We start from the raw sequence: 23,683 nt of genomic DNA, 5'->3' as shown, positions 1-23,683 counted from the left end.
GCTTATCTTTAGCATTCGATTTGTGGTCAGAACTCACTCTTTTACTGCAAAAGAAAATCTATTCTCCAAATTTATCAAAAGTGCTTCCTCGTCTCCTTTTTTTTTTGTCTGATTTTTTTGGTACTATTTAAGATGGAGGATCAATGTTGTACAAGACTCCATCTGTCCGAATGTCAAATTTCATTGTTGACTAGAGGAAGTCCTGGCAGACGGGAATTATTTCGTCCTGAACAATCCTGGCTAGACAGGAGCTTCGCCCACACTCCCTGCATGTGTAAATTCTTCATGCCGCGATGGCCTTTTATCCTCCTGGGAAGTTGTCATCTTCTGCCAACGCTGGTCAAGTAAAGACAGTTACATTACATTAGCATTAGACGCTGCAGATTTTTCTTGAAGGTGAGCCCAGACTTGGAAAGTAAGGTGGAGCGAAAGTTGCAAATAAATAAAGTGAACAAAATATGCTTTTTAGCTGCGATGTACATGTCTTTAACTCAGGGGAAAACGTAATGTTTAGAAACTAGACAATGAAATTTTAAAATAGTCAATCGAAATCTGTTTTTTGTGGGACACAAACAAGAACAATATTTAAACTTCAACACTCCGTGCTCACCTTCAAAGCATACTTCCATAGATAAAAACAGGATAATGATTTTGACCTTGAAACAAACACATTTTTTTCACTCCTTCCTGCAGTATAACCAAGTGCCTCCTGCACCTGTTCCACATTAGCATCCTAAAATTATCTATAATTATTTAACTGCAGGAAACAGACATTGAAACCTGAAAACAATGAGTCATGTGAGAGGTTTGTACTCTACCTGTTTGATGCTGCCTTTGGTGCTGCAGAACATGTAGATGGCATAGCCTGGGACAAGTATCATGGAAGATAAAGCCATAAACCATCCAATCACTTGGCCCCACATCGGGTATACATACTTCCCCAAGGTCAGAGGGGTCATCTCAATGGCACTGAAGGTAAACACCCCCTACAATAGACATTCATCTTATTTAGTCCATGTCATCCTGAACACTGATTTGGTGATTTGTGAAACACATCTATCTGGGTTAAAACTGGGCTAAATTCACTAAAAAAAAAAAAGGTCAGGTTTTTCGATGTCTAAAATACGAAATGCTGTTTGAAACAGCTTTTTAGATAATTCTATTTTGTTATGGACCTGTGTCACACTCTAAACAATTAAAATAAATTAGTTATGTATAGTGTAGTGTAATATAAACTTAAGTTATTCACCCTTGATATCTAAAAAAAATGGTACCGCCATGCTATTGGCAGCTAGCGGCTAACAGTTAGAAGTTTAGGCACAGTAGTGCTTTGCTCACAATAACAATGCTGACATGCTGATGTTTAGTGGGTAGGCTATAATGTTTACCGTGTCCAGCCGCCATTTTAGTTTGATGTGTTAGCATGTCAATAATCTCTATTCTCTGAAATCTGTAGGTAACAGGACAAGATGTTATTGTTGTAATATCTCGTTTAGATTTGTACTCTGTGTAGCATTGACCATTTGCAAAAGACCCAGAACACATTGGTTGAAATGCATTCTCAGAATCCATGAAAATCTAGCTCTTTATTAGTTTAAAAGAAATGCAATCATATGCAGATCTGTTCATAGAGATGAGGTCTCAACTCCAGCTCCATTCTCACATCTTAGTGCTAATCGAACCCAGCACACGGACTACAACTGAACCCCCCAGAAATAATGGCCATTGCCTCCAGAGGTTGAATTGTTGCGAGACTAATAAGTTCCAAGATTGGTATGCTAACAGCTAACATTTGCTAATCTAAATACAGTAAAAAGCTGAGGTTGAATGTCATTCGTTTTCCAGGTATTTGCTTTAAAACTATACTGGACGAATTAAAACTTTGACCTAACGTGATCCATCCAATAGTTGCAGAGATATTGCTGTCAAGACCAAAATAGTGGACCGATGTTCACCTTTCAATCAAATTTAGTCCAGTTTTAACCTATACTTCTATGGAGTACTTATTATTTTTGGTCTTGAGCAATACACTTCATTTCCCTACAGTAGTGAAGATGAAGACATTGCAATGATTTCCCCAAGGGCCTGACAGTCTACAAGTTGAGGTATAAATCACCACTTGGAAGAAGAAACCAATTCAGCAATGCCATCAATTCTCGTCCTATTGGCCCCTGCTGCAGCTTGATAGATCTCCATGTAGGAGAAGGAAGCACATGCTAGAGTTCGACTTTTAAAAAAAACACATATTGTGGACGCTAAATCGATCATCATTCCCCACCTACCAGGCAGATCAGCGGAGTGAAAAACATCCAACAGAGCTTCCACCAGCCACATGGCCTATAGCCGATCATTTCCTCAATGTTCTTATAAAACCTTTCAGCTCCTGTGGCATAAAGAGAGGACAACAAAGAAGTGTGAGCATGCTAATGTGGGGATAATAAGCACAAGAACGAAGCATTATAGGGTGAAAGAGAGGAGAAGCTGATTGGAAAGAGAGTCTCATCACAGAAAGTGGAGCAGATAGATGTAATTTCCTGTTGGACAGCTACAGTGTATAGGAAATTGACATGCTTGATTCATTCGGCGACTTGCCACTCTATAGTCTTTTCTATCCGGTTCTGTCTCAGATCATTACAGCTGTGGTTGTGATTTTGCGCTACAGTGTTTGGTTTAAGCTTAGACAGCATAAAATAGATTTCCTACCATAGAACCAGGATATGGAAATGGTTTCGAAGAAGACGAGGAAGAGAAGACACATCCCACTGGCCGAGTAGTAATCGAACAGCTTGAACACGTACAGACCACCCTGGGTGATTTCAACACACACAGACAGTTGATCAGCTTTTGAGGCTGAATATTAATACCCCTCTCTTTACTGAATAAAATATGCATGATGAATACACTCCAGGTTGTTGTGAGATCATTTTGTCATAATGTATAATGTAGGAGGGGGCTCTTTTGCCTATTGTCGGAAAGATGTGCAAATGTTCAGGTGTGCATGTGTTGGATTTCTTATAATTATTATAATTATTATCCTATTAGCCGTACATTCACACATTCTGCAGTAAAAGTTAGTTTTAAATTGGAACTAAATCATTTTTATACTAGAGAATCAACATGGACTAAGGGTATGTAGTCCACAGGGGATGTACCCAACAGTACCTGTGTGATGTTGGAGAAGCCGATGATAAAGGAGATGAAGCAGACAATGAGGATGAAGACCTTCTTCCTCTTCCTCAGCACCATGGGATATTCATCCATCAGAGCTGTGATGAAGCCTTCCACTGTGCAGAACTAAAACATGACATTAATAAGAGAGTAGTTTGTTATTTAGTAGTACTCCAATGATTTAGCATTGTCAACATCACAATGGACAGTTTTGAAAATCAGTTCATCTTCTATGTCAAATTCCGGCACTTTCGTTACCCATAATGCAATACTTCCGCATAAGCGAACTTACAGAGGTGCCAAACCCCAAGATTTGTTTCATTTTTAAACTTGAAGTCCCAACCGACACTGACTCAGGTAACATCTTTTGAGGCCAATGGTGTACGTTTGGTTTCATAAGTGGGGGGACAAAGGGGGGTATAAAGTAACAAAAAATCGTTTCATTTTATGACAATATTAACTGTAAATAAAAAGATAAGATTTGTTAACCTAAGAAAAACAAGTCTATAGAAAGTTTTACCGACCAATAAGGTGCTTCTTAAGCTCATTGCTCTCTAGTAATTGCCTAGATTTATATTGCATTTTAGGTAGGGTCATGACAGAATAGCATACTTACAAAAAACATATTATGTCTGATACATTAACACAGTATTCATAGTATTCAGTGTCTATTTACACCCAGGTGAAAAAATAAAAAAATAAGACAAACAGTCTTTTTATACTGAAACTCTCTTCCACTGCCTCAAGGAGCGACAGTTAATTCGGGGATGTAATTTAAAAAGTTGTCGACTTATTATTTTCGCAGTTTGGTTAGATTTAGGCAACAAAACTCCTTGGTTAGGGTCAGGCAAATACAGTAAATTGGGTAAAAATAGCAACGTCGGCTATCGGCACCAGGGTACAAATAGCATACGTGTCTATTTACACCCAGATGTAAAAAGCCTTTGCCTTAAGATATTACTGCATGTATACGCATACCGCAAGTTGCTAATACTGCGTGGGTCATTTTTGACTCACACCAAAATATTATCCTCAATCACAAGCGTTCATACTGTGTTCTGAAAGTCTCTCCCCATAGAAAGAATAGATGGCATATATATACGTATATATATATTTAGTATATTACTACAGGTTTTCCATTATGTATTTAATTGCTGTTAACATTCACTTAGGTTGACATGAATTTCATTTCAGCACTAGAGACTCTTCAGTGTGTCTGAATCATGAATGGATAATATACTTAAATTCTACATTAGCTTTCGTGTTTCAGAGTAATGCATGCCTACAGGGTCAATTAAAAACAATGTGTGAGACAAAAAAAAACAAACAGATCTTATAAATAATACCATCTGTTAAGCAGCAGCTAAAGTGTGTGCTATTTGTACCTGACTGTCGAGGCCCAGCATCATTAGCATGGAGAAGAAGAGGATGGCCCACAGAGAGGACATGGGTAGCTGGGTGACAGCCTGAGGATAAGCTAAGAACGCCAGACCTGGACCTAAACGTCACACAATAGACACAGCATTTGAATAAAGGCTTTATATTGTGACATTATGCTGTGGCCTACTTAAATTCACAGGCATATAAACAGGCCACAAACAGCACTACTATGTACGTAACATTCTTTTTTTTTCACTGAAGGAGTTTCAGAACTTGTCTCTGCTGTTTATAAGGGAGGATATTGGTGTGTTTGATTTGTTTGAAGTATCTGTTTGGAAGATAATTCTACTTTTAACATTTCATACTCAGACCTCATTGAAAGATTTTAAAGGTCCGATATTATGCTCATTTTCAGGTTCAAACAGCACTGTAGCTGCACTGATAGTATACACTGGAGATCAACATTAGTGAACAAATTATAAATACTTGATTTATTCTGAAATGCTGTTATTTTTTTATCGTTCAGAATTTGATTGAATATCCGATGTGGGTATTCCACTGCTACTACTGCTACTAGCATGTTTGTTTTTTTTAAATAACCAAGGCACTTCAATAAAAGCCTTTATTTTATGAAAAGAAAACAGCGAGCCAAGTTAGAGAACAGTAAGGATTGTGTCAGAAGAGAAGATTAAACAATGTTTTCTCAGGGCTATAGGATTCAAAAATGAACAGGAAGTGTAGAGGCCCTTGCTTTGAATGACTTCAGCAAATCTGCGCCCACATTACATCACTAGTTTCTCACACTGCTCTGCTTTGATCTTGGTCCATTCTTGTTGCAGTCTCTTACACAGTTCGGTACCTGTAGTGGGTTTCTTAGCTATTACTTTTTTTGCCAGGGATTTTCCAGAGATTCTCTATGGGCTTAAGATCTCCAGTGTATATAGTATAGTATAGTTCTGACATTACAAATGCATTTAAGTCCTGACAGCTTGTTTAAAAGCCCAGTCTGGTGCTTTATATATAGAGCACCTCAACCTGCTTTATAATAAAGACATTTGACATTTATAATATGGGACCTTTAAGAAGTTCTTATTGTTTGACATTGCTAAACAGGTCAATACAGTACTGTACCTGATGCTGCCAATTCCTTGACAGGTTTCTTTGTGATATAGGACATGAAGCCTACAATGGAGAAGATGACGAAGCCAGCAAACATGCTGGTGAAGGAGTTGATGCAGCAGACAATGATGGAGTCCCTGAAGGAAAAGGAATAAAATGAACAGTTTGTATGGCGGGGGGAAACGTGATATCAATTTCCAGGATGTACAAATATGTTCCTACTTGTATACGTCGTTGTTGAAAGTGTTATAGCTCCCAAGTGCAATGAGTGAGCCCAGGCCAAGTCCATAGGAAAAGAAGATTTGAGTTGCTGCATCCAGCCACACCTGTCAGATACACGCATGCGCCCATATTCACGTCTGTTTGTGTATAGACACGTTTGTGTGATTGCATGTGTGCAAACTGTCTACCTCAGACTGGATGAGCTTATTGAAGTCCGGAGTGATGTAGAAGCGGATCCCATCTATAGCACCAGGCAGAGTGACTCCACGAAAGAACAGGATGAACAGCATGACGTAGGGATAGGTGGCTGAGAAATACACCACCTACATGAAAGAGAGAAAGAACAACTTATTTTTAGGTATTCAAATCAACATTATTTCTATTCTGGGGTTTCAAGTTTTTTTTTTACAATTGCAAGCATAATTAAATGTCAACAAGAGATGCAAAATCCAAATGTTGCCATGGAACACAGAGTGAAAAACTTCTCATCGACTAAAACATTTCCAAGGCTTCTCTTTGCACCGAGACATAGCCTAAGCCTTTAGGATGTGGCCCGCAGCTCCGTAGCATAATTATTCTGCTTAATTGGTAATGTCCATCAAGGCTGGGGCCTTAGGGGAATTCATTTTTCTCACTGCTCTCAGATGCCACACATTAAAATCCAATTATCCACTGGCAGTGAATGTGTAAATGTGTTTCTGCTCACATACTGTACATCGCTTGGACTTGCAGAGTGATAGTTTTTTCCTTTTTCTACCTCTTTTGCCCTCACCAATCATCCAGCAGTTTGCAATTAAATATATTTTGGAAAAATGTCTTTTAGTGAAATGTTGAGAGAAAGATGGGATGTGGACGGCAGCATAACAGCGGATTTATAACAATATAACAATTATTTGAGAAGAATAAATAAATACCAAGACATCTCTATAATTTATATAATATCTTTTAGGATGCTGTTCGACTCTGTGGAGCCAATTAACACATCTCTGCCCCCTTTTGATGTGAACTCATTGCACACAGTGACACACACACACAGTAAATCAGTAAACTGTGGGATCATTGGATGAATTATGTCTTGTTTTCTAATTCTGAGACCAATCAACAGCGTGATTAATATCATTTCAATCGTCTCAGTGTGCTTGGTGATCAATGAACACACAGGCAATCAAAACCTGAAAAGGAGACAGGCCTTGAACGGTGCGGTAACAAATCACACATGTCTCGTCAAGCCCAAGGACTGACCTAATTGACAAAACCTACTAAAAGATAATTACTCATGTCTCTTGGGAGGGCCGAGTCGACAAATGGATCAATGGATTGACTTATGCTAACTACTCGTCAAAGAAACAACAAGGCCGATGGGAATGTCATTTGTTCTGCAAGTATTATGGAAATGTTAAGGGTTCATATTTATTGCAATTCATTGTTTAGACATTTCACTAAAAAAATGAAGATATCAACCTTATGGTGTTGATAGAAGAAAAGTTGGGGGATAACTGAAGTCAATAGCCTCCATCACCTGGGCACCACGAATGTCCATACGAAATTTTATGGAAATCCGTTCAATAGTTTTCACTCTGATCCGAAGTCATTATACAGCTATTTTTATTTAGTGTTTTCTCTGAATCATTGTTTTCTCTAAAATCACACCAATCAAGAAAGAACTGATGTAGCCAGCAGCAACATCAGCTCTTTATCGGAAATATATGAGAATCGAATATTGATGAGTTTCAACATCTGGTGTATTTCTTTTACATTTCAGTGTGCCACACGCTTATTAGGAGCATTTTAAGATTACAAAAGAAAAGTGTTAAAATGCCAAAAAGGTAAGAATGGCTTTAACTACAGTATGTGTTTACAACTGTAACCGTATATACAGCATTAAATAAAATTATCATAAACATCGTTTTGGGATTCATTGAAAGTCGACCTAATCTAGTCTGTCGTTCAGGTATGAGGACGTTTTGGCTCTGCCTCCTGGGCAGCTCTGTGTCCTGTCCTGTTTATGATTAAAACCTAGAATATGCTAAATAGAGAGAAAGTGGCTCAGATAAAGCAGAAATACTATGCAGCCAGAGAGAGTACTATAGCTTTAAAGAATGAAAGTGGAAATGGAAAGAACAGAAAGAAATGTAAACATCGGGTCTCACCTTCCCTGTCCACTCCACTCCTTTCCAAATTGAGAAATAAACAAGGATCCAGGCGAGCGCAAGAGTGCCCACTAAGGGCCAGCGAACCTCTCCTGGCTCTTCCAGACCACTGGACAGCTGGTGCATGTTACGTCTACAGGTAAACACACACATGCTGAATGCAGATACAGTATGCACATTTGGCTTTCAGAAATAGCTTTAACATTGTGGTACAGGGCATCTTGTACACACACACTCACAACATATCTCGCTGACTTACTCCCAGAACTCTGTGACAGCACTGGTCAGGTTGGTTGTGTCTGTCAGACTATAGTTGCAAAAACAACTATCTGTGTTCCAGGGGTTATCACAGCTTTGCCAAGGCAACTCCTGCACATGGAACACATGCAAGAATATGATTAATATTTCTGCTTTTCTTCACAGACTATCACGTGTCTACTTGACTCCCCTGTTTTTAATGATCCAACTATGTTTTGTTGCCTTCAGATACAAACATTGAACAAGATATTTTTTAATCAATTTTTTCCCACAATGCCTGCAAAGTCTCTAATTTTCCTCCACCAGGCTCCTTTGAGCTGTGCGCTCACGCAGAGAAATACAAAAGCAGAGTGAGGAGAAGCAGACACAGGGAAAGACAGCCATTGTTAAGGTGCTAAACAAAACCAGAGCATCTTTTCTCGATGTAGGCTACATAAGGTGATGAAAACATGGACGGCATTAGCAATCACGTGTAAACACAAAATTGGGTTCATGCCATACCATCCATCTTTAAAAATACTTCTCTGATTTGACATTGAAGTGATTCTGAAAATGTCAGAAAAAGTTAAAGAAAATCGCAAAGGATATTCAATTTACTATCATATATGACAAAAGCAGCCAATCCTCAGATTTGAGAAGCTTGAATCAGCAAGTTTATTACAGAATCTGTTTATATTTTTTAGTAAATACATTATAAAAATGGTTGCAGTTCATAAGCTCTGTTTAAAATTCAAATCCATCTCTAATGATTGATTAGACAACATACCGAACCAAAAGAGTTGAATAAGTAGTAGAGTGCCCAGGCAATGATGATAATATAGTAGATGTTGAGCCAGAAGGACAGGACCACTGAAGCTAAACCAACACCTGAAGAAGGAAGACATTCACATTTAACATTTACAGGGTTTTATAGGTCAGCCTGCAAAGTCCAATGTGATAGGCAACAATGTGTAAAGGGTGCAAGAAAGAAGTCCAGAGCAGATTTCTCCTGAAACAGCGTCATTCAGTTATAATCTTCATCATCCTCATCATTGCTTTTTTGCTATTTCTAATGTTTACTTGCCCTTGGCTTTGAGTATCAGTTGGCACAGCAGCACACTCACTATCATTGTGGCTGTCTGTGCTGGCAGGAGATAAAATGTGTTTCACTTGAGCTCTTTGTGCTCAGCGGCAGTGGTATAATTGCTTCCACCAAGAACTAGCTGCAAAAGATTCTTAAATGAAAAAAAGTTTTTGATAAAACTATTTTTATTTTTTGCTTTGTGCTTCAGTACCTCTTTGATAGCTTTGTATCCATGTCATTTTGAGTGCAATGGCATGGATAAAGAGCCCAATGTCAAGTGGGAATACTGTGCAAATTGAGTTGAGCAAGCTACTGTATGTCTGTCTGTCTTGATAAAAAGGTTTAGTCACCAAATGAGAATAAGTGCTAATAAATCAAATCTTAGTGGTAAGTGGATATTCTTGGTGACAAAGTAATCTGTTAGGATGCTGAAAATCATGCCATTAACTGGAACTATGCGTGATAATACAACAGATCTATCTATTTTTACTTTCACGTCTCACCTTTCATCATAGGGATGAGCTTCCACACCCCGAGCCCTCCCACTGAGGTGAACTGTCCCAGAGACGTCTCCAGGAGGAAGAGAGGTATCCCAGCAAACACCAGCGTCAAAAAGTACGGGATCAGAAAGGCCCCTGATAGATCACCACACAAAAGTAGAAACACAATATGTTTGGTAAGATAATGTAGTTAACAATTAGACGGATGGGGAGGTTTTCAAAAGGCTTTATCAGCAATACTATCATAAACATGTCAAGGTAATACTGCATTTTAACATACTAATGTTACTTAGATTGACAGCTCATAATATCATAATACAAATGAAAAATAAACATTTGAACAAATTAAGTTGATTTTCCTTTAATTTAGACTAAAAGAGAAAGTAAATATTGCTGTAATATTGTGGTAAGAATGAAATAACCCTTTATTCAATTTGTTAAAACCACGGCTCCTGCCTGATTATGTACTTTCTTTCTTATATAAACATTTTATAAAAAAATATAGAATACTGTCTTGTTTAAAATATTGTAAAATTTGCACGCAGGAGACACACACCTTCCAGAGAATATTCACTCACCCAGAGAGAAAGTTTTACAATAATCAAAACCATTTCTGTAAATGTTAATGGGTTGCTAAGGACCTTATTCCTCACATAACCCATGAGTCATGTTCCTCCTTTGATTAATTGAATAATCATTAATCAATAATTCTTAAGAAGTCATTCAAAATGTGAAATGGCCTAGGGCTTATGAGAAGGGCATATGGGCAAGTGTTGATTTAGATTTGATAGGTGTGATGGAAGGGTTAAAATGGGACAGTGGAGGATGAGTTAGGGAGATGAAAGATTTGTGTATATGTATGTACGGCAATGGTGTGGAAGGGTTTGGGATTTATAAGAGTGGGCAAGAAATTTGCATGTGGTATTGTTAGGTTTAGCAAATGCATTTGGTTCTGTTCCGCATAGGCTACTGTGGAATGCATTAAAGTTATTCAAAGTACCACACACAGTCAAGGGAATAGTTTCAGGACATTCAGATATGCAACATGCAGAGTTTATTCCAGAGTGGTGGCAGTCAGAGACAGGCATCGTAGCAGGCAAGGGGGACAATTCTATGGGGAGTTTTTACCCTTGTTTATCACTGGGGCATCTAGGTGGGTCATAGGGTAGATAGAGGCCTAAGGGAGGGCAGTTCTACCACCCATAAAAGTATACATGGATGAGATGAAAGCCATCAGTACCACAGCACCATGTGAGCTGAACACTAAAGTGTACTGCAGCCAGGGAGCTTAGGCTATCTTTCTTTATGGGACTGTGTTTGCCAGCTAAATATCCTTAGTATGACTGTTTAGGAGACCTTTAAAATGGTTTTATGTTCTCTGCAATGATTTTCCCTAGGTCAAATGTTCAATGAATGTTTCCCTGCGTCAATATGTATAAATCACCCGCTTACAGCTTAAGGCCTAATGATGTTTCTAAACCTACGCCCATTCATGGGCAAGGCCGTTTTCTTGACTGCAGACATTGATCTCTCCACAGTGGCTGAACGGATTTCTACCATTCAAACTCTATTTGAAACCATATTCCTTTGTGTGTTTGCACTTTGAACTGCAAGCTGGCCCTTAACAAACTCTTAAAACAACTCTTAGAACATAGGATTCTGGGAATATAAGGATGACCCCGCATCCAGTACCAGTGAATGGCTTTGGGTTAGAAGAAAGGTGGGACTGGTCAAAAATGGATGGAGAGCTATACAGGCTGTTCATGTTCATGTTGCATGTTGTTGGCTAATGGTGTGAAATAAGTGTGTGCTTTGTTGATTGCCAAGGGCGGGTCGCTGGAGAAGATTGTCTGGTTTTGTGGTGGCTCAAGCAGCACGGTATTGGCATAGGATGCTCTTAGCTAGTTAGTTTAACAGGTTGTCATTTGATGGCTTAATACACGTAAGTTAGCCTGACATATCGTTAGCCTAACTGGTGTCGTAGAGTTTATGCTTTGTTGCTAGCTAAGATGAGGTACCCAGGGATGATTAGTTGGCTTTTGCTGGGTGGGCTGAGCAGTGTTAGCTGGTTGTGCTGTTGGTTAGCATGGTGTTAGCTGTTGATATTTTAAACAAAAGTGAATATAACTTGCTGCGGAGGGTTGTGTTGAGTGTGAAGGTGCAGGTAAAGAGGGAAGTGGTTCAGGTAAAGGTATGTTAGGGCTACCATAGTTGCTAAGGCTCACTGCAGAGCCTGGTAATGGGTCCAAAAACATCATTTAACTGCATGTTGGGCTTCCATAGGATATACTTTTGGTAATTATAACTATATTGGCTTTGGGTGAAATATCGTACAAATCTCATCACACTAAATACTTCTGATTCTCCCTAATACTAATTAGTACCTATAAGTAGCCATAACATATTAAATATCTCATCAGAATTAACTTTAAACTTAAGATCTTTTGGTTCAGCCATTCTCACGATAGCACCTACCTCCACCATTTTTGCCACACAGATAAGGGAACCTCCACACATTTCCTAGGCCAATGGCGTATCCCACACATGACAGCAGGAAATCAAACTTTCCCTTCCAGCTTCCCCTGTCAGGTGGCTCTTCTTTTTGCTTCTTTTCATCTGCAGGGGGCGCCATAGGGTCCAACTCCTCGAAAGGAACTGCTTGTTTGACCTCTGTTGGGGAGTTTAAGTCTACTGTACTCTGCCCAGTCTTCCCCATGGTGGGACCACTACAGACCAGGGGGGTCAGTAAGTCACTCAGTCCTCACGGCCTGTAATGGTGACGATTAAAGTCTCTGTTTCTGTCCGGCTGAGCTTCTCACACAGATTTTGGTTCTTCACTTGACAGATTGAGGACAATGTGCGGATACTGAATGTGCAGTAAAGCTGTAGACAACAAGAGAAGAGAACAATTTTTGCACAGGTGTTAGATATTATACTAATATTACCAATTATATCTGGAAAATATTGAATGTTTTTTTGTTGTGTTTGATGGTGTTCTAATGGAGGGGTATACTCCTCTAATTACATTTACTGATGTTGAGGCACTGCTTTTGTTATTGTTAGCCCTTTTATTAACTTGGGCAACTATACATAATCAAGCACAAGGAATAAGTGATAAAGTAAGGCAATGGATCATTATTGTGAATTAGACCCCAACAAGGAAGAGGTTTAATGATCTGCTAGGTCCCACATTATCATGATTATTACACGGCTACTTAAGAAATCAATAATTTCACACAAATTATTGATTTATTGAATTATTGCTATATACAGAATATAAATATCAACAATCTTTTAATTGAACTGGTATTCATAGAAGCAGCCTGCTGACAGACTGTAGCATGCCTTGATTGACAAATCAGAAACAAGTGTTCAACAAAGCCATGCAATAAAGTTTATTATACCATTTCCGGTGGTCTATTTGTCTATGCCAACTCGAGCCAAAAAAATAGCACAAATAAAAGAACCCTTGGTGATATAAGCAGGCAGGTGGCACAATCCAGGTAATCCTTGAGAGTACTGCACTTAATCAGTACTGACATGCCCCCTTCTTCACCTCTCTTTCCAGTCCACTACAGTCAAGGTCATGGTGAGTCACCACACTACCAAAAGAAAGCAAAAGGCAAGGCAAGATACCACAAAATGTTCCTGTTCAGGAAAGGAAGGATTCAAAATCTGCACTAGTCACAAACGAGTGGATCGTCTAGCTGCAATGAAAATGTGACTTCTGAGTCAAGTTTTTATCAATAGTTATTAAGCCCATCTCATGCCTGGATTACATCACATGGTTAGGGGGTTCATTGGGAGGAAGTTGGTCATGATTGCAAATATCGATTGACCCAGAAATTGTCAAAATGACTCTGTGCCATTGCTCGAGACTGAGCCCTGCAAAAGCAAATCTATTTTTCAAGGAAATGTCACTGCTTATATTCACACACACAGAGGAGCTTTAAAACAGCAGGACCCCACTGGGCTTTCTCATTGTATTACCCTCCTGCATACTTAATCATCAACCATGTTAGACTGATTCTAAAAGCCTGCTGTCCCTAATTTTCTGTGCTCTTTCCCTGGCTGATTCATTGTGCTCACTGACTTTATATATTCATGTTCAATTGCAATTCCTCATCATGAAAAGCCTCTGCATCATTAAACAGATGCATAATTGATGCCTTCTTGTCAATGATGATGTTGATGAAAAGAAGTATTGGCAAAGTGTACTGTGTACAAGTGCAATGTATTGGAAAAAGTCTCATAAATCTGAAACAGTGACTGCGGTGTTTACTTTAATCAACATTGAGGACCTGAGTTATGTTCTATACTGTGTAAAAAGTAATCCACTTCAAATGGGCATAATACTGTAAAATGATCAAACATGTTCTTTCAAATAGTTGTCTAGGTGAGTATCTGCTTCAAAAGCATACCAATAATACCAAACACATCACAGATTCCCTTTGAGGATGTCATCCATTTCGATTCAAAGTAAATCCTGCTTCTTCTTTTTTTTTTGACAGTGGAGACTTTTAAGACGCCACTTTTTGTTATGCTGTCCAGTAGCAGACAAAGCGTTTCTGCTACTGGACAGCAATTACTAACAAAGAGTTTCATGCAGTTAATTAATTCACATTGATTCATATATTTATTGTCATGGTCTGCAGCAAATCCATTACTAGAACAAACCTTGTTAACCCGAACATCAACTCAGGACAGAGGAGGGGGAGTGAGGTGAATCCTACCTGAGAGATTTCCAAGTCCTCCGTCAGGTCATCGGCCTCAGTTCTCTACACCAGCACCACAAAAGTCTTGAAACCTCAACTTAACATCCAAAGGACAAAACATCATCTTTGAGTCAACTGTGCAAAGCTGTTGAGCCGACTCTCTGTGCCCAAGGGAATCCACAATGCATCTGCTGCCCCGAAAAGCCGTTTTTGATTTTGTAGCTCTTGTACACTGTATTTTGGAGGACCTAGCTGTTCTTGTAGCTACTATTGAGCGCTTGATAATAAAGTTCGACCTATGTGTCTGCTTTGATTACTGCTCAGTTCTGACTAGTGAGTCCCGAGGCCATGGGGGATATGTCAATCGCCCAACTCTGGTGGGGAACTCTAGCGGCAGCAGCAGAAGTGTGTGTTTGTGCTTTGTGCATATGTGTCTGTTGTGACAGCCGAGGTCAACTCTTGCCAACGCCGTTGCCATGGTTTTTCCCAACAGAGAAGGCCCTGATCTTTGAAAGAGCTTGTGGAGTTTTGGAAAATGAAACGAGCGATGGCTTCTGGCAGAGATCCTGGAAATGTATGACCACAAATGCAGTCATGCCAGTATCAGACTCGGCAATCAATACTTAAAGAGACCTAATATTCATCCTCAGTGTTCTCATTCAAATAATTGGAAGGTAATACAAGTCGATAAGTTCAAAATAATCTTCATATCTCTTCAAGCTTTAAATACAATTGATATTCTTGCAATATGCAATATGATATATATGACTGTACCCATGTCATATGCCTGCAAGCAATACTCCATCTGGGCCTGTATCTAGGTTACCTGCTAAAGAGTGGGATCCAGAGAGCCTGCTGCAGTTTGCCATTCTACCGTATCTGAACTATCTGCCATGTTATGCCTCTGAAACAGCCAATTCATTTAAATAAACTCACAATTTGGTGCCAAATAGTCCCAGTTGGTGCCTCTAATGCTGGCCCCGAATTAGAAGATAACTGGGCAGATTTTGGGTCTGATCTGCCCCACACAACAATTCTGGGGGTGTTCCTGGCCGGTCTGTTCAGATTATCTGCCAAAATGATCCTTTAGTGTGAGGGGTTTACAGACATAATCTTAATGTTATCGACTGTGACGGAGTCTCCCTGATTTCAAGGCGTCAAAATGAAAGGAACAGCGGTGGAATATTGAGCAGAAACCCAGTCAATGAGAGCAACCAACCAGATGTTTGCATATTTGTGTAGAACGGACACATGGTTGCTTACAGCACAAATGGAACTTTGAAAAGAAAAAAGCACACAAAGGTGCAACCATCTGACAACAACAGTCCAGCCTCCATGTGTTTTCTTCTGAAGTGGTGTTTGATCCTGCAAGGTTCTGTGAGATCCCAAGTCCATGGAATCTGCACTCTGACATTTTGGTTCTGCTTCCTGACAGAAGCGTCTGGTGTCTGTGTTCATACGACTGAAATAGTAAAAATCAGTTAAATCGGGATGTCGGTATGTCTGTGGTCTCCTACATTTTTAAAATCCGTTAAGATCATAAAATCCTCTAGTGCGCACCAGGCATAAGGGACTTTACTTTTCTTGATTTTTGCTGAACAGTGGCCACAAATGTTGATTAATGGCACATTAAATTTCACAAAGATGAAGTCAAAGTAAGTCAAATAAACACGGGGCTTTCACCCAGAAGACTGATGTTCATGTCCAGTGTAAAGCCAATTGTCAACATTGACCACTAAACTTTCATGCAGAACTCAATTTATGTAACAAACGTACGGATTTTAACCCAAACCATGATTCTGTGTCTGAATTTACAATTTTAAAAAGGGACTGTACTCGATTTTCAGAACATTAATACAGAGGCAAACAAATACTTTCTATGCCTCGAACAAAGAATGAAGTCACTCTCCCTGTATGTGTGTGTGTGTGTGTGTGTTGTAATCGGAGTTTTGAGTAGAGCACCTTTAACCACATGTTTAAAACAGCAACTGAGTACCATGAGGCATAGTGCTACCCTGTGCTTTAAAGAGTTATGACTTACCAAACATCTGTATGTAATGTGTAGGGACTGAGAAGGGGGCGTTAAATGACACAGTTAAAATCTATAGATATTTCTATTTTAAGTGCCATGCTGTTTATACGCCTCCCCATGAGTTGCACTAGTAAGTCCAGACACAGACATGTTCTTAATCTAAAAACAAGTGCAACTGTGTCCTGGCAATGGATACAGTGATTTTGAGTACATTATCTTTTTAATGACTCTAGTGACAGTAAAACAATGACTTCATTAATTCTAATGAATCAGATATGAGGCCTGAACCTGTTTTGTTTCTCCTGGCAGGTAACCTCCTAACATTAATATCTGATCCAGATATTCTTTCAACAGCCAATTAGAAAGACTAATGAACATTTCCACAATGCCCCTTGCAGCACTGTACCAAATGCCCATTGCTGTGCCGGTGGGTGGGGACAGTTGGTAGATACAGGTTTTCAAAAGTGAGAGATTTAATCAAATTAGAAGCTTAATTACACCCGTAGCGAGCCGCTCTTATCAAGAGCAGATTCAGTGTGATCTCTGGTGAGGCTTATTGTCCATTTGGACCCAGATGATGATAGCTGGCTGGATTGGAGTTGTCAAAGCTAGTTTTCATCAATCTGTTTACAGCATCCCCCCGATCAATGCCGCCTAATTATGATTCTAGAGCATCCACAGCTGAGAATAATTGGGACAGATTATGTAGGTGACAGAGGCAGAATATCAGAGGCAGAATGTCTCAAAACAGAAGTTAAAGTTTGTCAGAGTTTTATGTCATAATTTTATTGGTCATAGTGGTTAGCACTGTCGCCTCACAGCGAGAAGGTTCCATGTTCTCCCCATGTGCCCTGCGATAGACTGGCGTCTTGTCCAGGGTGTACCCCGCCTCACGCCCGATGTCAGCTGGGATCGGCTCCAGCACCCCCCGCGATCCCTACCCCGGGATAAGCGGTTGAAGATGAATGAATGAATATTTTTTCCTTAGAATATTTATGTATTTATGTATTTAATGGGGTTGGGGTCTAAGAAATCAGAATGAAGGAAAAGGCATGCAGAGGTAAGTTAGGATAGAGACCAAGAGGAAATGGTAAAAGCTAACATTTCACAGAGATTATATCATGCTCTGTTCAAAGTCCTGTTTAACATCATTAAATTCCCGCAGTAATGCTTGTTGGCCTTCCTGCAACACAGTCAGAATTTAAGATCTTCTTTTTTGCAGATTTAGGTCCCCAGCAGGTTTCATAATACAGAGCAGGGTGGCCAGACCAGATACAAATGTAATGTGAAATAGAAAAGATAAACCAGGAAAAACACACCCATAAATGTTTCATGACACCTATTGTTTCACCTTGACATATTATAAAACCTTCTTATGACCACATATTTCTATATGTCATTTACTGCACACCTTTGTTGCTGCTTTTAGGGGGATGGGGCGTGTTGCATTTAAGGCACCATTAAGTCCATTGTGTTATCCTGTTTTCTTTACTTTCTAATAGCAACTTAACTTGGTATGGATACTTCTGAGATAAGCTGAGTCTGCATGCCCGGAGGTACATTTTAGCCATGGGTCATTTGTATCCATGAGCACTGGTCCTGTCACTGTGTAATGAGTGCCTGTAGCAACATCCAAACAATTTCTCAAAAAAGCAGAGTAATGGCTTGTATGTGTATTGAAAATAAATCACACAAGCAGTTTTTGAAAATTCTGTAAGTATGTTTAGAATAATATATTCTATCTTGTTGTAGATTGATTGTATTCGACAAATAAGGTAAGTCTAATATATTCTTTTTTTTGTCAACAATACATAAATGCTGTGAGAAATACTGATTATCTGATTCATTTCCTGTGTCACATTAGTGAGAGAGCTGTACTGCATTACTCAGCAATGCTTAATGCTGTATAATGGCTCACATGTGACATACAGGATAAATCCTCTGTACGTTTTTATTTTTTTTATATTAGCCAGGCTAGCAGCATGACCCTGTGGGTGGAATTATTGGTCTGTCAGTTAATAGGTCCACCACTTGGGTCCAGACTGTTATATCTCAATAACTATTGAATGGACTGTCGTGGTATTTTGTACATTTCCCAGACAATGTATCCTGATGACATTGTGATTTTTCATCTGAAGCCACTCAAAAGTGGAGTGCACATATTCTGTCCTAATAACTTCTTATCACCGACTTGTTCTATCAACAGCAGGCTAAAATGTTAGTTTGTGCTGCTAATAGGAATGTCGTTAAGGATCAAATTCCTGAAAAAAAAAAAAAAAAACGACATTCCTGTCAGCAGCATGTTGTGTTTTTTTGCTAATTCATATTAGCATGCTAACATGCTAAAATAAGACCATGGTAAAGAACATGTCCTCATACCTGAACATAAGATTATAATGTTTTTACAACGATTCCCCTTTTCTTAGGAAAAGACTGTGTTTTGGGTTAAAATGAAGAAGGTTGTTTCTATTGACGTAGTCTGCTTTCATTGGTTAACTTAACATTGACTTTTGGTTTCACACGGGACACAAACAGCAATCTTCTGGATGAAATTCCTGTTTGTGACTTCCTCCGTTGTTACTGCGGAAACCTTTTTGTGAGGATGGGTAAATGTTATACTTGCTGCATGTTAGCATTGTCAGCTTGTTAGTCGTTAGCTTAACTACTCTAGTCTTGTTCATACAGTAGAAGAATAAAACCACAATTAAATGGCTAAACATAGCAGCAATAAGACAATCTATACAGACCCATGCAGTTACTGCGATATTTTGGTGAATTGAAAGTGCTCAATAAGTAAATGTGCATTATTTGCATTTAACTATAACTTTATTACAGAAATTAGCATCTGTTTGGAAAGAAACTGCTGACTTGGACGCCTCCTTGTGAACTGCCTTTAATTCACAGCACGCGTCATGGTCTGTGAATCAATGCGGGGGTTATTATAAAGCAAGGAACACCCAGAGGCAATTGGCATGCTTTGATAGAAGCCTAATATTACCAACATTTTCATCCTGTAAAGCGGTAGGACGATGCGTGGCGCATAAATTCCCACAGGTTAAGGACAAACGTGGGGCGAGGCTCACATCAGAGAGAGTTCGATTGTGTTAATGAGAGAGAAGGAGTGAGAAGATGAGAGATGATGAGGGAGGCGGGGGCAGATAAATCACTGCAAAGAATGGGGTAAAAGGTAAGGATAGAGTTGGGAGGCAGAATGAAAAGATAGTGAGATGAAATTGGGAAAAGTTGATATGCCGCAGTAGAGCCTGGGTAGATAAGAGGGGCATGAGATTAAAAGATACAAAGAAACTGAAAAATGACGCAGAGGAAGATTGTTCCATCGCTGGAAACAGAATAAAAAACTGAAAGAGATAAAGGAAGTGACAGAGGGCATTGAGATATCTTCATTTACAGTTTGTCTGATACTTGAGTCCAGTAGTTTCACTGGCATCTGCAGAGTGCTATTTCTCCCTGGAGATCTATCAACCACCTCATTCTCCATTTCATTTTGCTCTCCTTCCATTACCCCTGAGTCATGTTTCATCATTCTAAGTGTCTCAGATCCTTGTTATACGCACAGCCATTGTCCTTAATATGCCCCACAATGAATCACGTCCGCACATTGTCACCATAAAAGCCCTAAAGACGCAATCAAGCAGAAATACAATCAACGTTACGTGGAACTTTTGCAATCTGTTACTGTGATGCATTCAGTGATCATCGTATGATTTTGGTCAAACATTCCACTGAAAGGTAAGGTCAGACGTTTTTCCCTTGGTCACCTTTTACGCCCTGTGGGAATTGTTGCTGAGTGTGGCCAACAATCAAAAGCTTCATTAAACATTGATGGAGATATATGGGCAGGGTTCTGACGGCCATAAATGCAACACAGAGTGATGCATGTCCCACCGGCAATGTCATTCACTGACATGTATTCAGGACGAAATGTTAAAGGTGTTGTCACGACACAAAATTAGGGTTAGGAAACAAAACCACTTTGTTAGAGTTAGAGATTTTTTTCGTGGGGTTAAAATAATTGCATAATGTAAGTACAGTGATACACATTAAATGTGCAACATGAACGGACCACAAACTGCAGTCTCCTGGGTGAAAGTCTGGTGTTTGACAAATACATGTTGAACATTCAATTTCCTCTAATCTGACAATATACAATTAAAAAGTCCGGTTAAGACGTCAATTAATACCTGCCAAGATAATAATCACCATTCAGGTCCATTCTAATAATGAGCCAATGATAATATCACACTGCCCGTAGAAAATCCATCATCTGAGGAACAAAAATACAATGACTGAATTATAAAAAGGGGCTTTATACCAGTCCACATGCAGATAACATCTAAATGTCCACAGGGCCTGACAGAAACTTCCTTGAGTTGATTTTACACCGTAAAACCAGATATGTGATGCAACCACTTATACACAACCACTTTAGAATAACCATGTTTGGTTCTGCTTTAAAGGTGACTTTTATTTTATTTTTAATCATTTTTTTTGTTTTTCTAAATTAAAAAAAAAAAAAGTATAAAAAAATGTCATGACTGTGTCTCCAGTCAGACTGCTTAGGAACATGAAAATGTGTCATCAAAATACAGTGTGTTCTGATTATAATAATAGATGCAGACTGGAGTCAAATCAAGTTGAGGGTTATCTGGGCCAGATGCCTTAAAGCGGTTTGCTCAGGGTTTTTTTTTTATAGATAATAGATACAACTAGATCGCATGGAGGATGTTCTAACTAACTCGATAACGAGGGCAAACATAAATGATCTGCCTAATGTGAATAACATTGAGGGGGAAATACATAAAGTCGGTTCATTTAAGTGTTTTTTCTTTTCCTGTTTTCAGCTTCGTCCTTCTCTTTCTACTTCATCAGCACTGAATCAGCACTGAAGGTAGTAAGTGTGGACAAAGAAGGATTTGTAACTCCTTAAGAAAACGAAAGATAGAACGAAAAAAACAACTTAAAGCAAAGCAAAGACAACCAAACCAAGCAAGAGAATGAAACCAGCTTATAAAGTCCAGGTGAGATGAATCTCCCTGATAACTTTCCAAGCTACTGCAGGGAGAGGCTGATACAAAAACTACAGCAGGTAACCCACCTAAATCTGGGTTCTCTTCAGTTTACAGTTACTGAGCATGCATTCAGGGATACCTTTTGACCGGGGTTCCCTATTTACCCGTTCCCTTTGTCCCACCATATTTTGCTTATAGAGGAAATGTCCCTCTCGTCTTATGGCTTCACACGCAGAATGAGGAGAAGGGAACACAAAGACACTATATCATTTGGGCCAGATCCAAGCTCATTAGTAAAGTGAACTAATGATGCAGCAGAATTATCTCAATGTTATTTCCAATTATGCTCAGATTAAGTGATTGGTGTCCAAACATCCTACGTGGCAGACACACTGCAAATGTTTTACACTTCTAAATTGGATCTTTAATTTAAACTTTGTTATTTTCTGTCTTGAGGCCTGTATTTTTTTGTCTGAAATTGTTGCACGTTTAAAAATACAACCCCACCTTTATATGAATCCAAAACCTTTGTCATTTAAGTGTTCAGAACAGGTTTGATTTCCTGCGATTTTTGCATCTGTTGAAAGCCATCATGATTGAGATCCAGCAACTCCGACAAACTAACAGTAAGACGTGTCAGAACCCAAGGCAGTCCGGTTGGCTCTGGCGGACGGGCCATGCTAGGGTTTCTCACAAATGTTGTCATTTTACAGGAAAACGCCACACAAATAATATAGGTCTCTGAAAACATTTTAAGCGAGCTGTAGCCACCATGCACTCCATAGAAAGTGAATGGAATCTGTCAACTTCTTATATCAACTGATTTGGTGGATCCCCACCTTTAAGGTTGTTTGACTACTCAGCGCCATGTATAGTTATGCAAAGTTATCATCCAGAATGGTATCTGATGAGATGATTCACTTCATTGCCAAACAAAGAACAATTAACAACAAAGTAAAGATGTTACTAATTCATTAGCCCCGTTTGGGACGAGCGCTATCCATTGCACTCATGTAATTAATTCAAGAAGTGAGAGGACCACTGAATCATCCTCACTGCTTGACAACTCCATTTTGTCTGCTATTGTGAATTGTGAATGGAATAATAAAACACTCTGGACTCTGTATGTTTATGATGGATTAAAAAAAAAACATATGAAGATACGGACGTTTTGTGCAAAGGCCATGTGGTTGTTTTAGATTTTTAAGGCTCAGAATGTCATCAGGCTTGTCACAGATTTAGTTAGAAAGACTGAGTTAATCACTGGTAATGTGGAGTTTACCGGCCAGGAAAGGCCTAACACAAGACACTATCATGTTGCATTATGGGAGCTTGACCCATACCACGGAACTTAAAGTTAAAATAGCTTTTGTTGCCTCCATTTTGAACATTTCTTTTCAGTTTCTTGTGAGTCCCCAAACGTTATGGAAGTACAATACTTAACTTCTGGAGTACTCCTTTAATTGCAGTACCAACATTAAGGCATTGTTAGGTACATAATGGCTGCAAAAGCAAAATGATAAGAAAATGAATTTGCTTAAAAACCTACAATATTTATTGATCACTTTTTTCTTTTCACATAAAAAGAAAAAATGATCTCTAATTGCTGTTTTCATGACAGCTAATGATATACCACTGACCCTATTGTATTTTCCATTCTGTAATTTATATAAAACTTACAATAGATACATTCAACTGTTGGTACCCATGCCGATGGTTTGAGTTTTCCATTCCAGTAACTCTCTCAGCTCTGGGGGCTGGTTATGTAAAGGCTGGTCGGTACATGCTCCAATTATAAATGCTGGAATTGTTGCAGCGACTGTGAACCTATAGTTCTATATCCACCCTTAGGCAACCTCAGATTCTAATTCAAGCAGTCATCAATGTACAAAATGGGGCATGACCATTTCTATTACTGCTGCTTTCTATCACTAGAGCAACATCCGATAGCTTCAAGTTGCTGATTTGTATCTTCTTAATAATAAGAAAAAATCAAACCAAGGTCAATTAAAATCACTTGACCCTTTTAGCTTTCAAGTCCATGTT

At 39.1% G+C, this 23,683-nt stretch overlaps 1 protein-coding gene across 1 annotated transcript; it reads right to left on the bottom strand.

The window, feature by feature from the left end:
• Window positions 1-225: 225 nt before the first annotated feature.
• Window positions 226-12,576, bottom strand: LOC310962817 (sodium- and chloride-dependent GABA transporter 1-like; the record flags this gene model as incomplete). Its single annotated transcript, XM_083935407.1, has 14 exons — window positions 226-336; window positions 819-986; window positions 2,283-2,383; window positions 2,704-2,806; window positions 3,163-3,294; window positions 4,554-4,666; window positions 5,680-5,804; window positions 5,890-5,993; window positions 6,078-6,212; window positions 8,040-8,172; window positions 8,299-8,408; window positions 9,064-9,164; window positions 9,864-9,995; window positions 12,336-12,576. 14 exons carry the CDS (start codon window positions 12,574-12,576, stop codon window positions 241-243), a joined length of 1,794 nt encoding a protein of 597 aa, XP_083791533.1. The 3' UTR covers window positions 226-240.
• Window positions 12,577-23,683: the final 11,107 nt, after the last annotated feature.

This window comes from Echiichthys vipera, assembly GCF_963691815.1.
Source record: "Echiichthys vipera genome assembly, chromosome: 20".
Lineage (NCBI taxonomy): Eukaryota > Metazoa > Chordata > Actinopteri > Perciformes > Trachinidae > Echiichthys > Echiichthys vipera.
The sequence above is the reverse complement of the archived record's forward strand: the minus strand, read 5'-3'. Positions and strand labels throughout refer to the sequence as shown.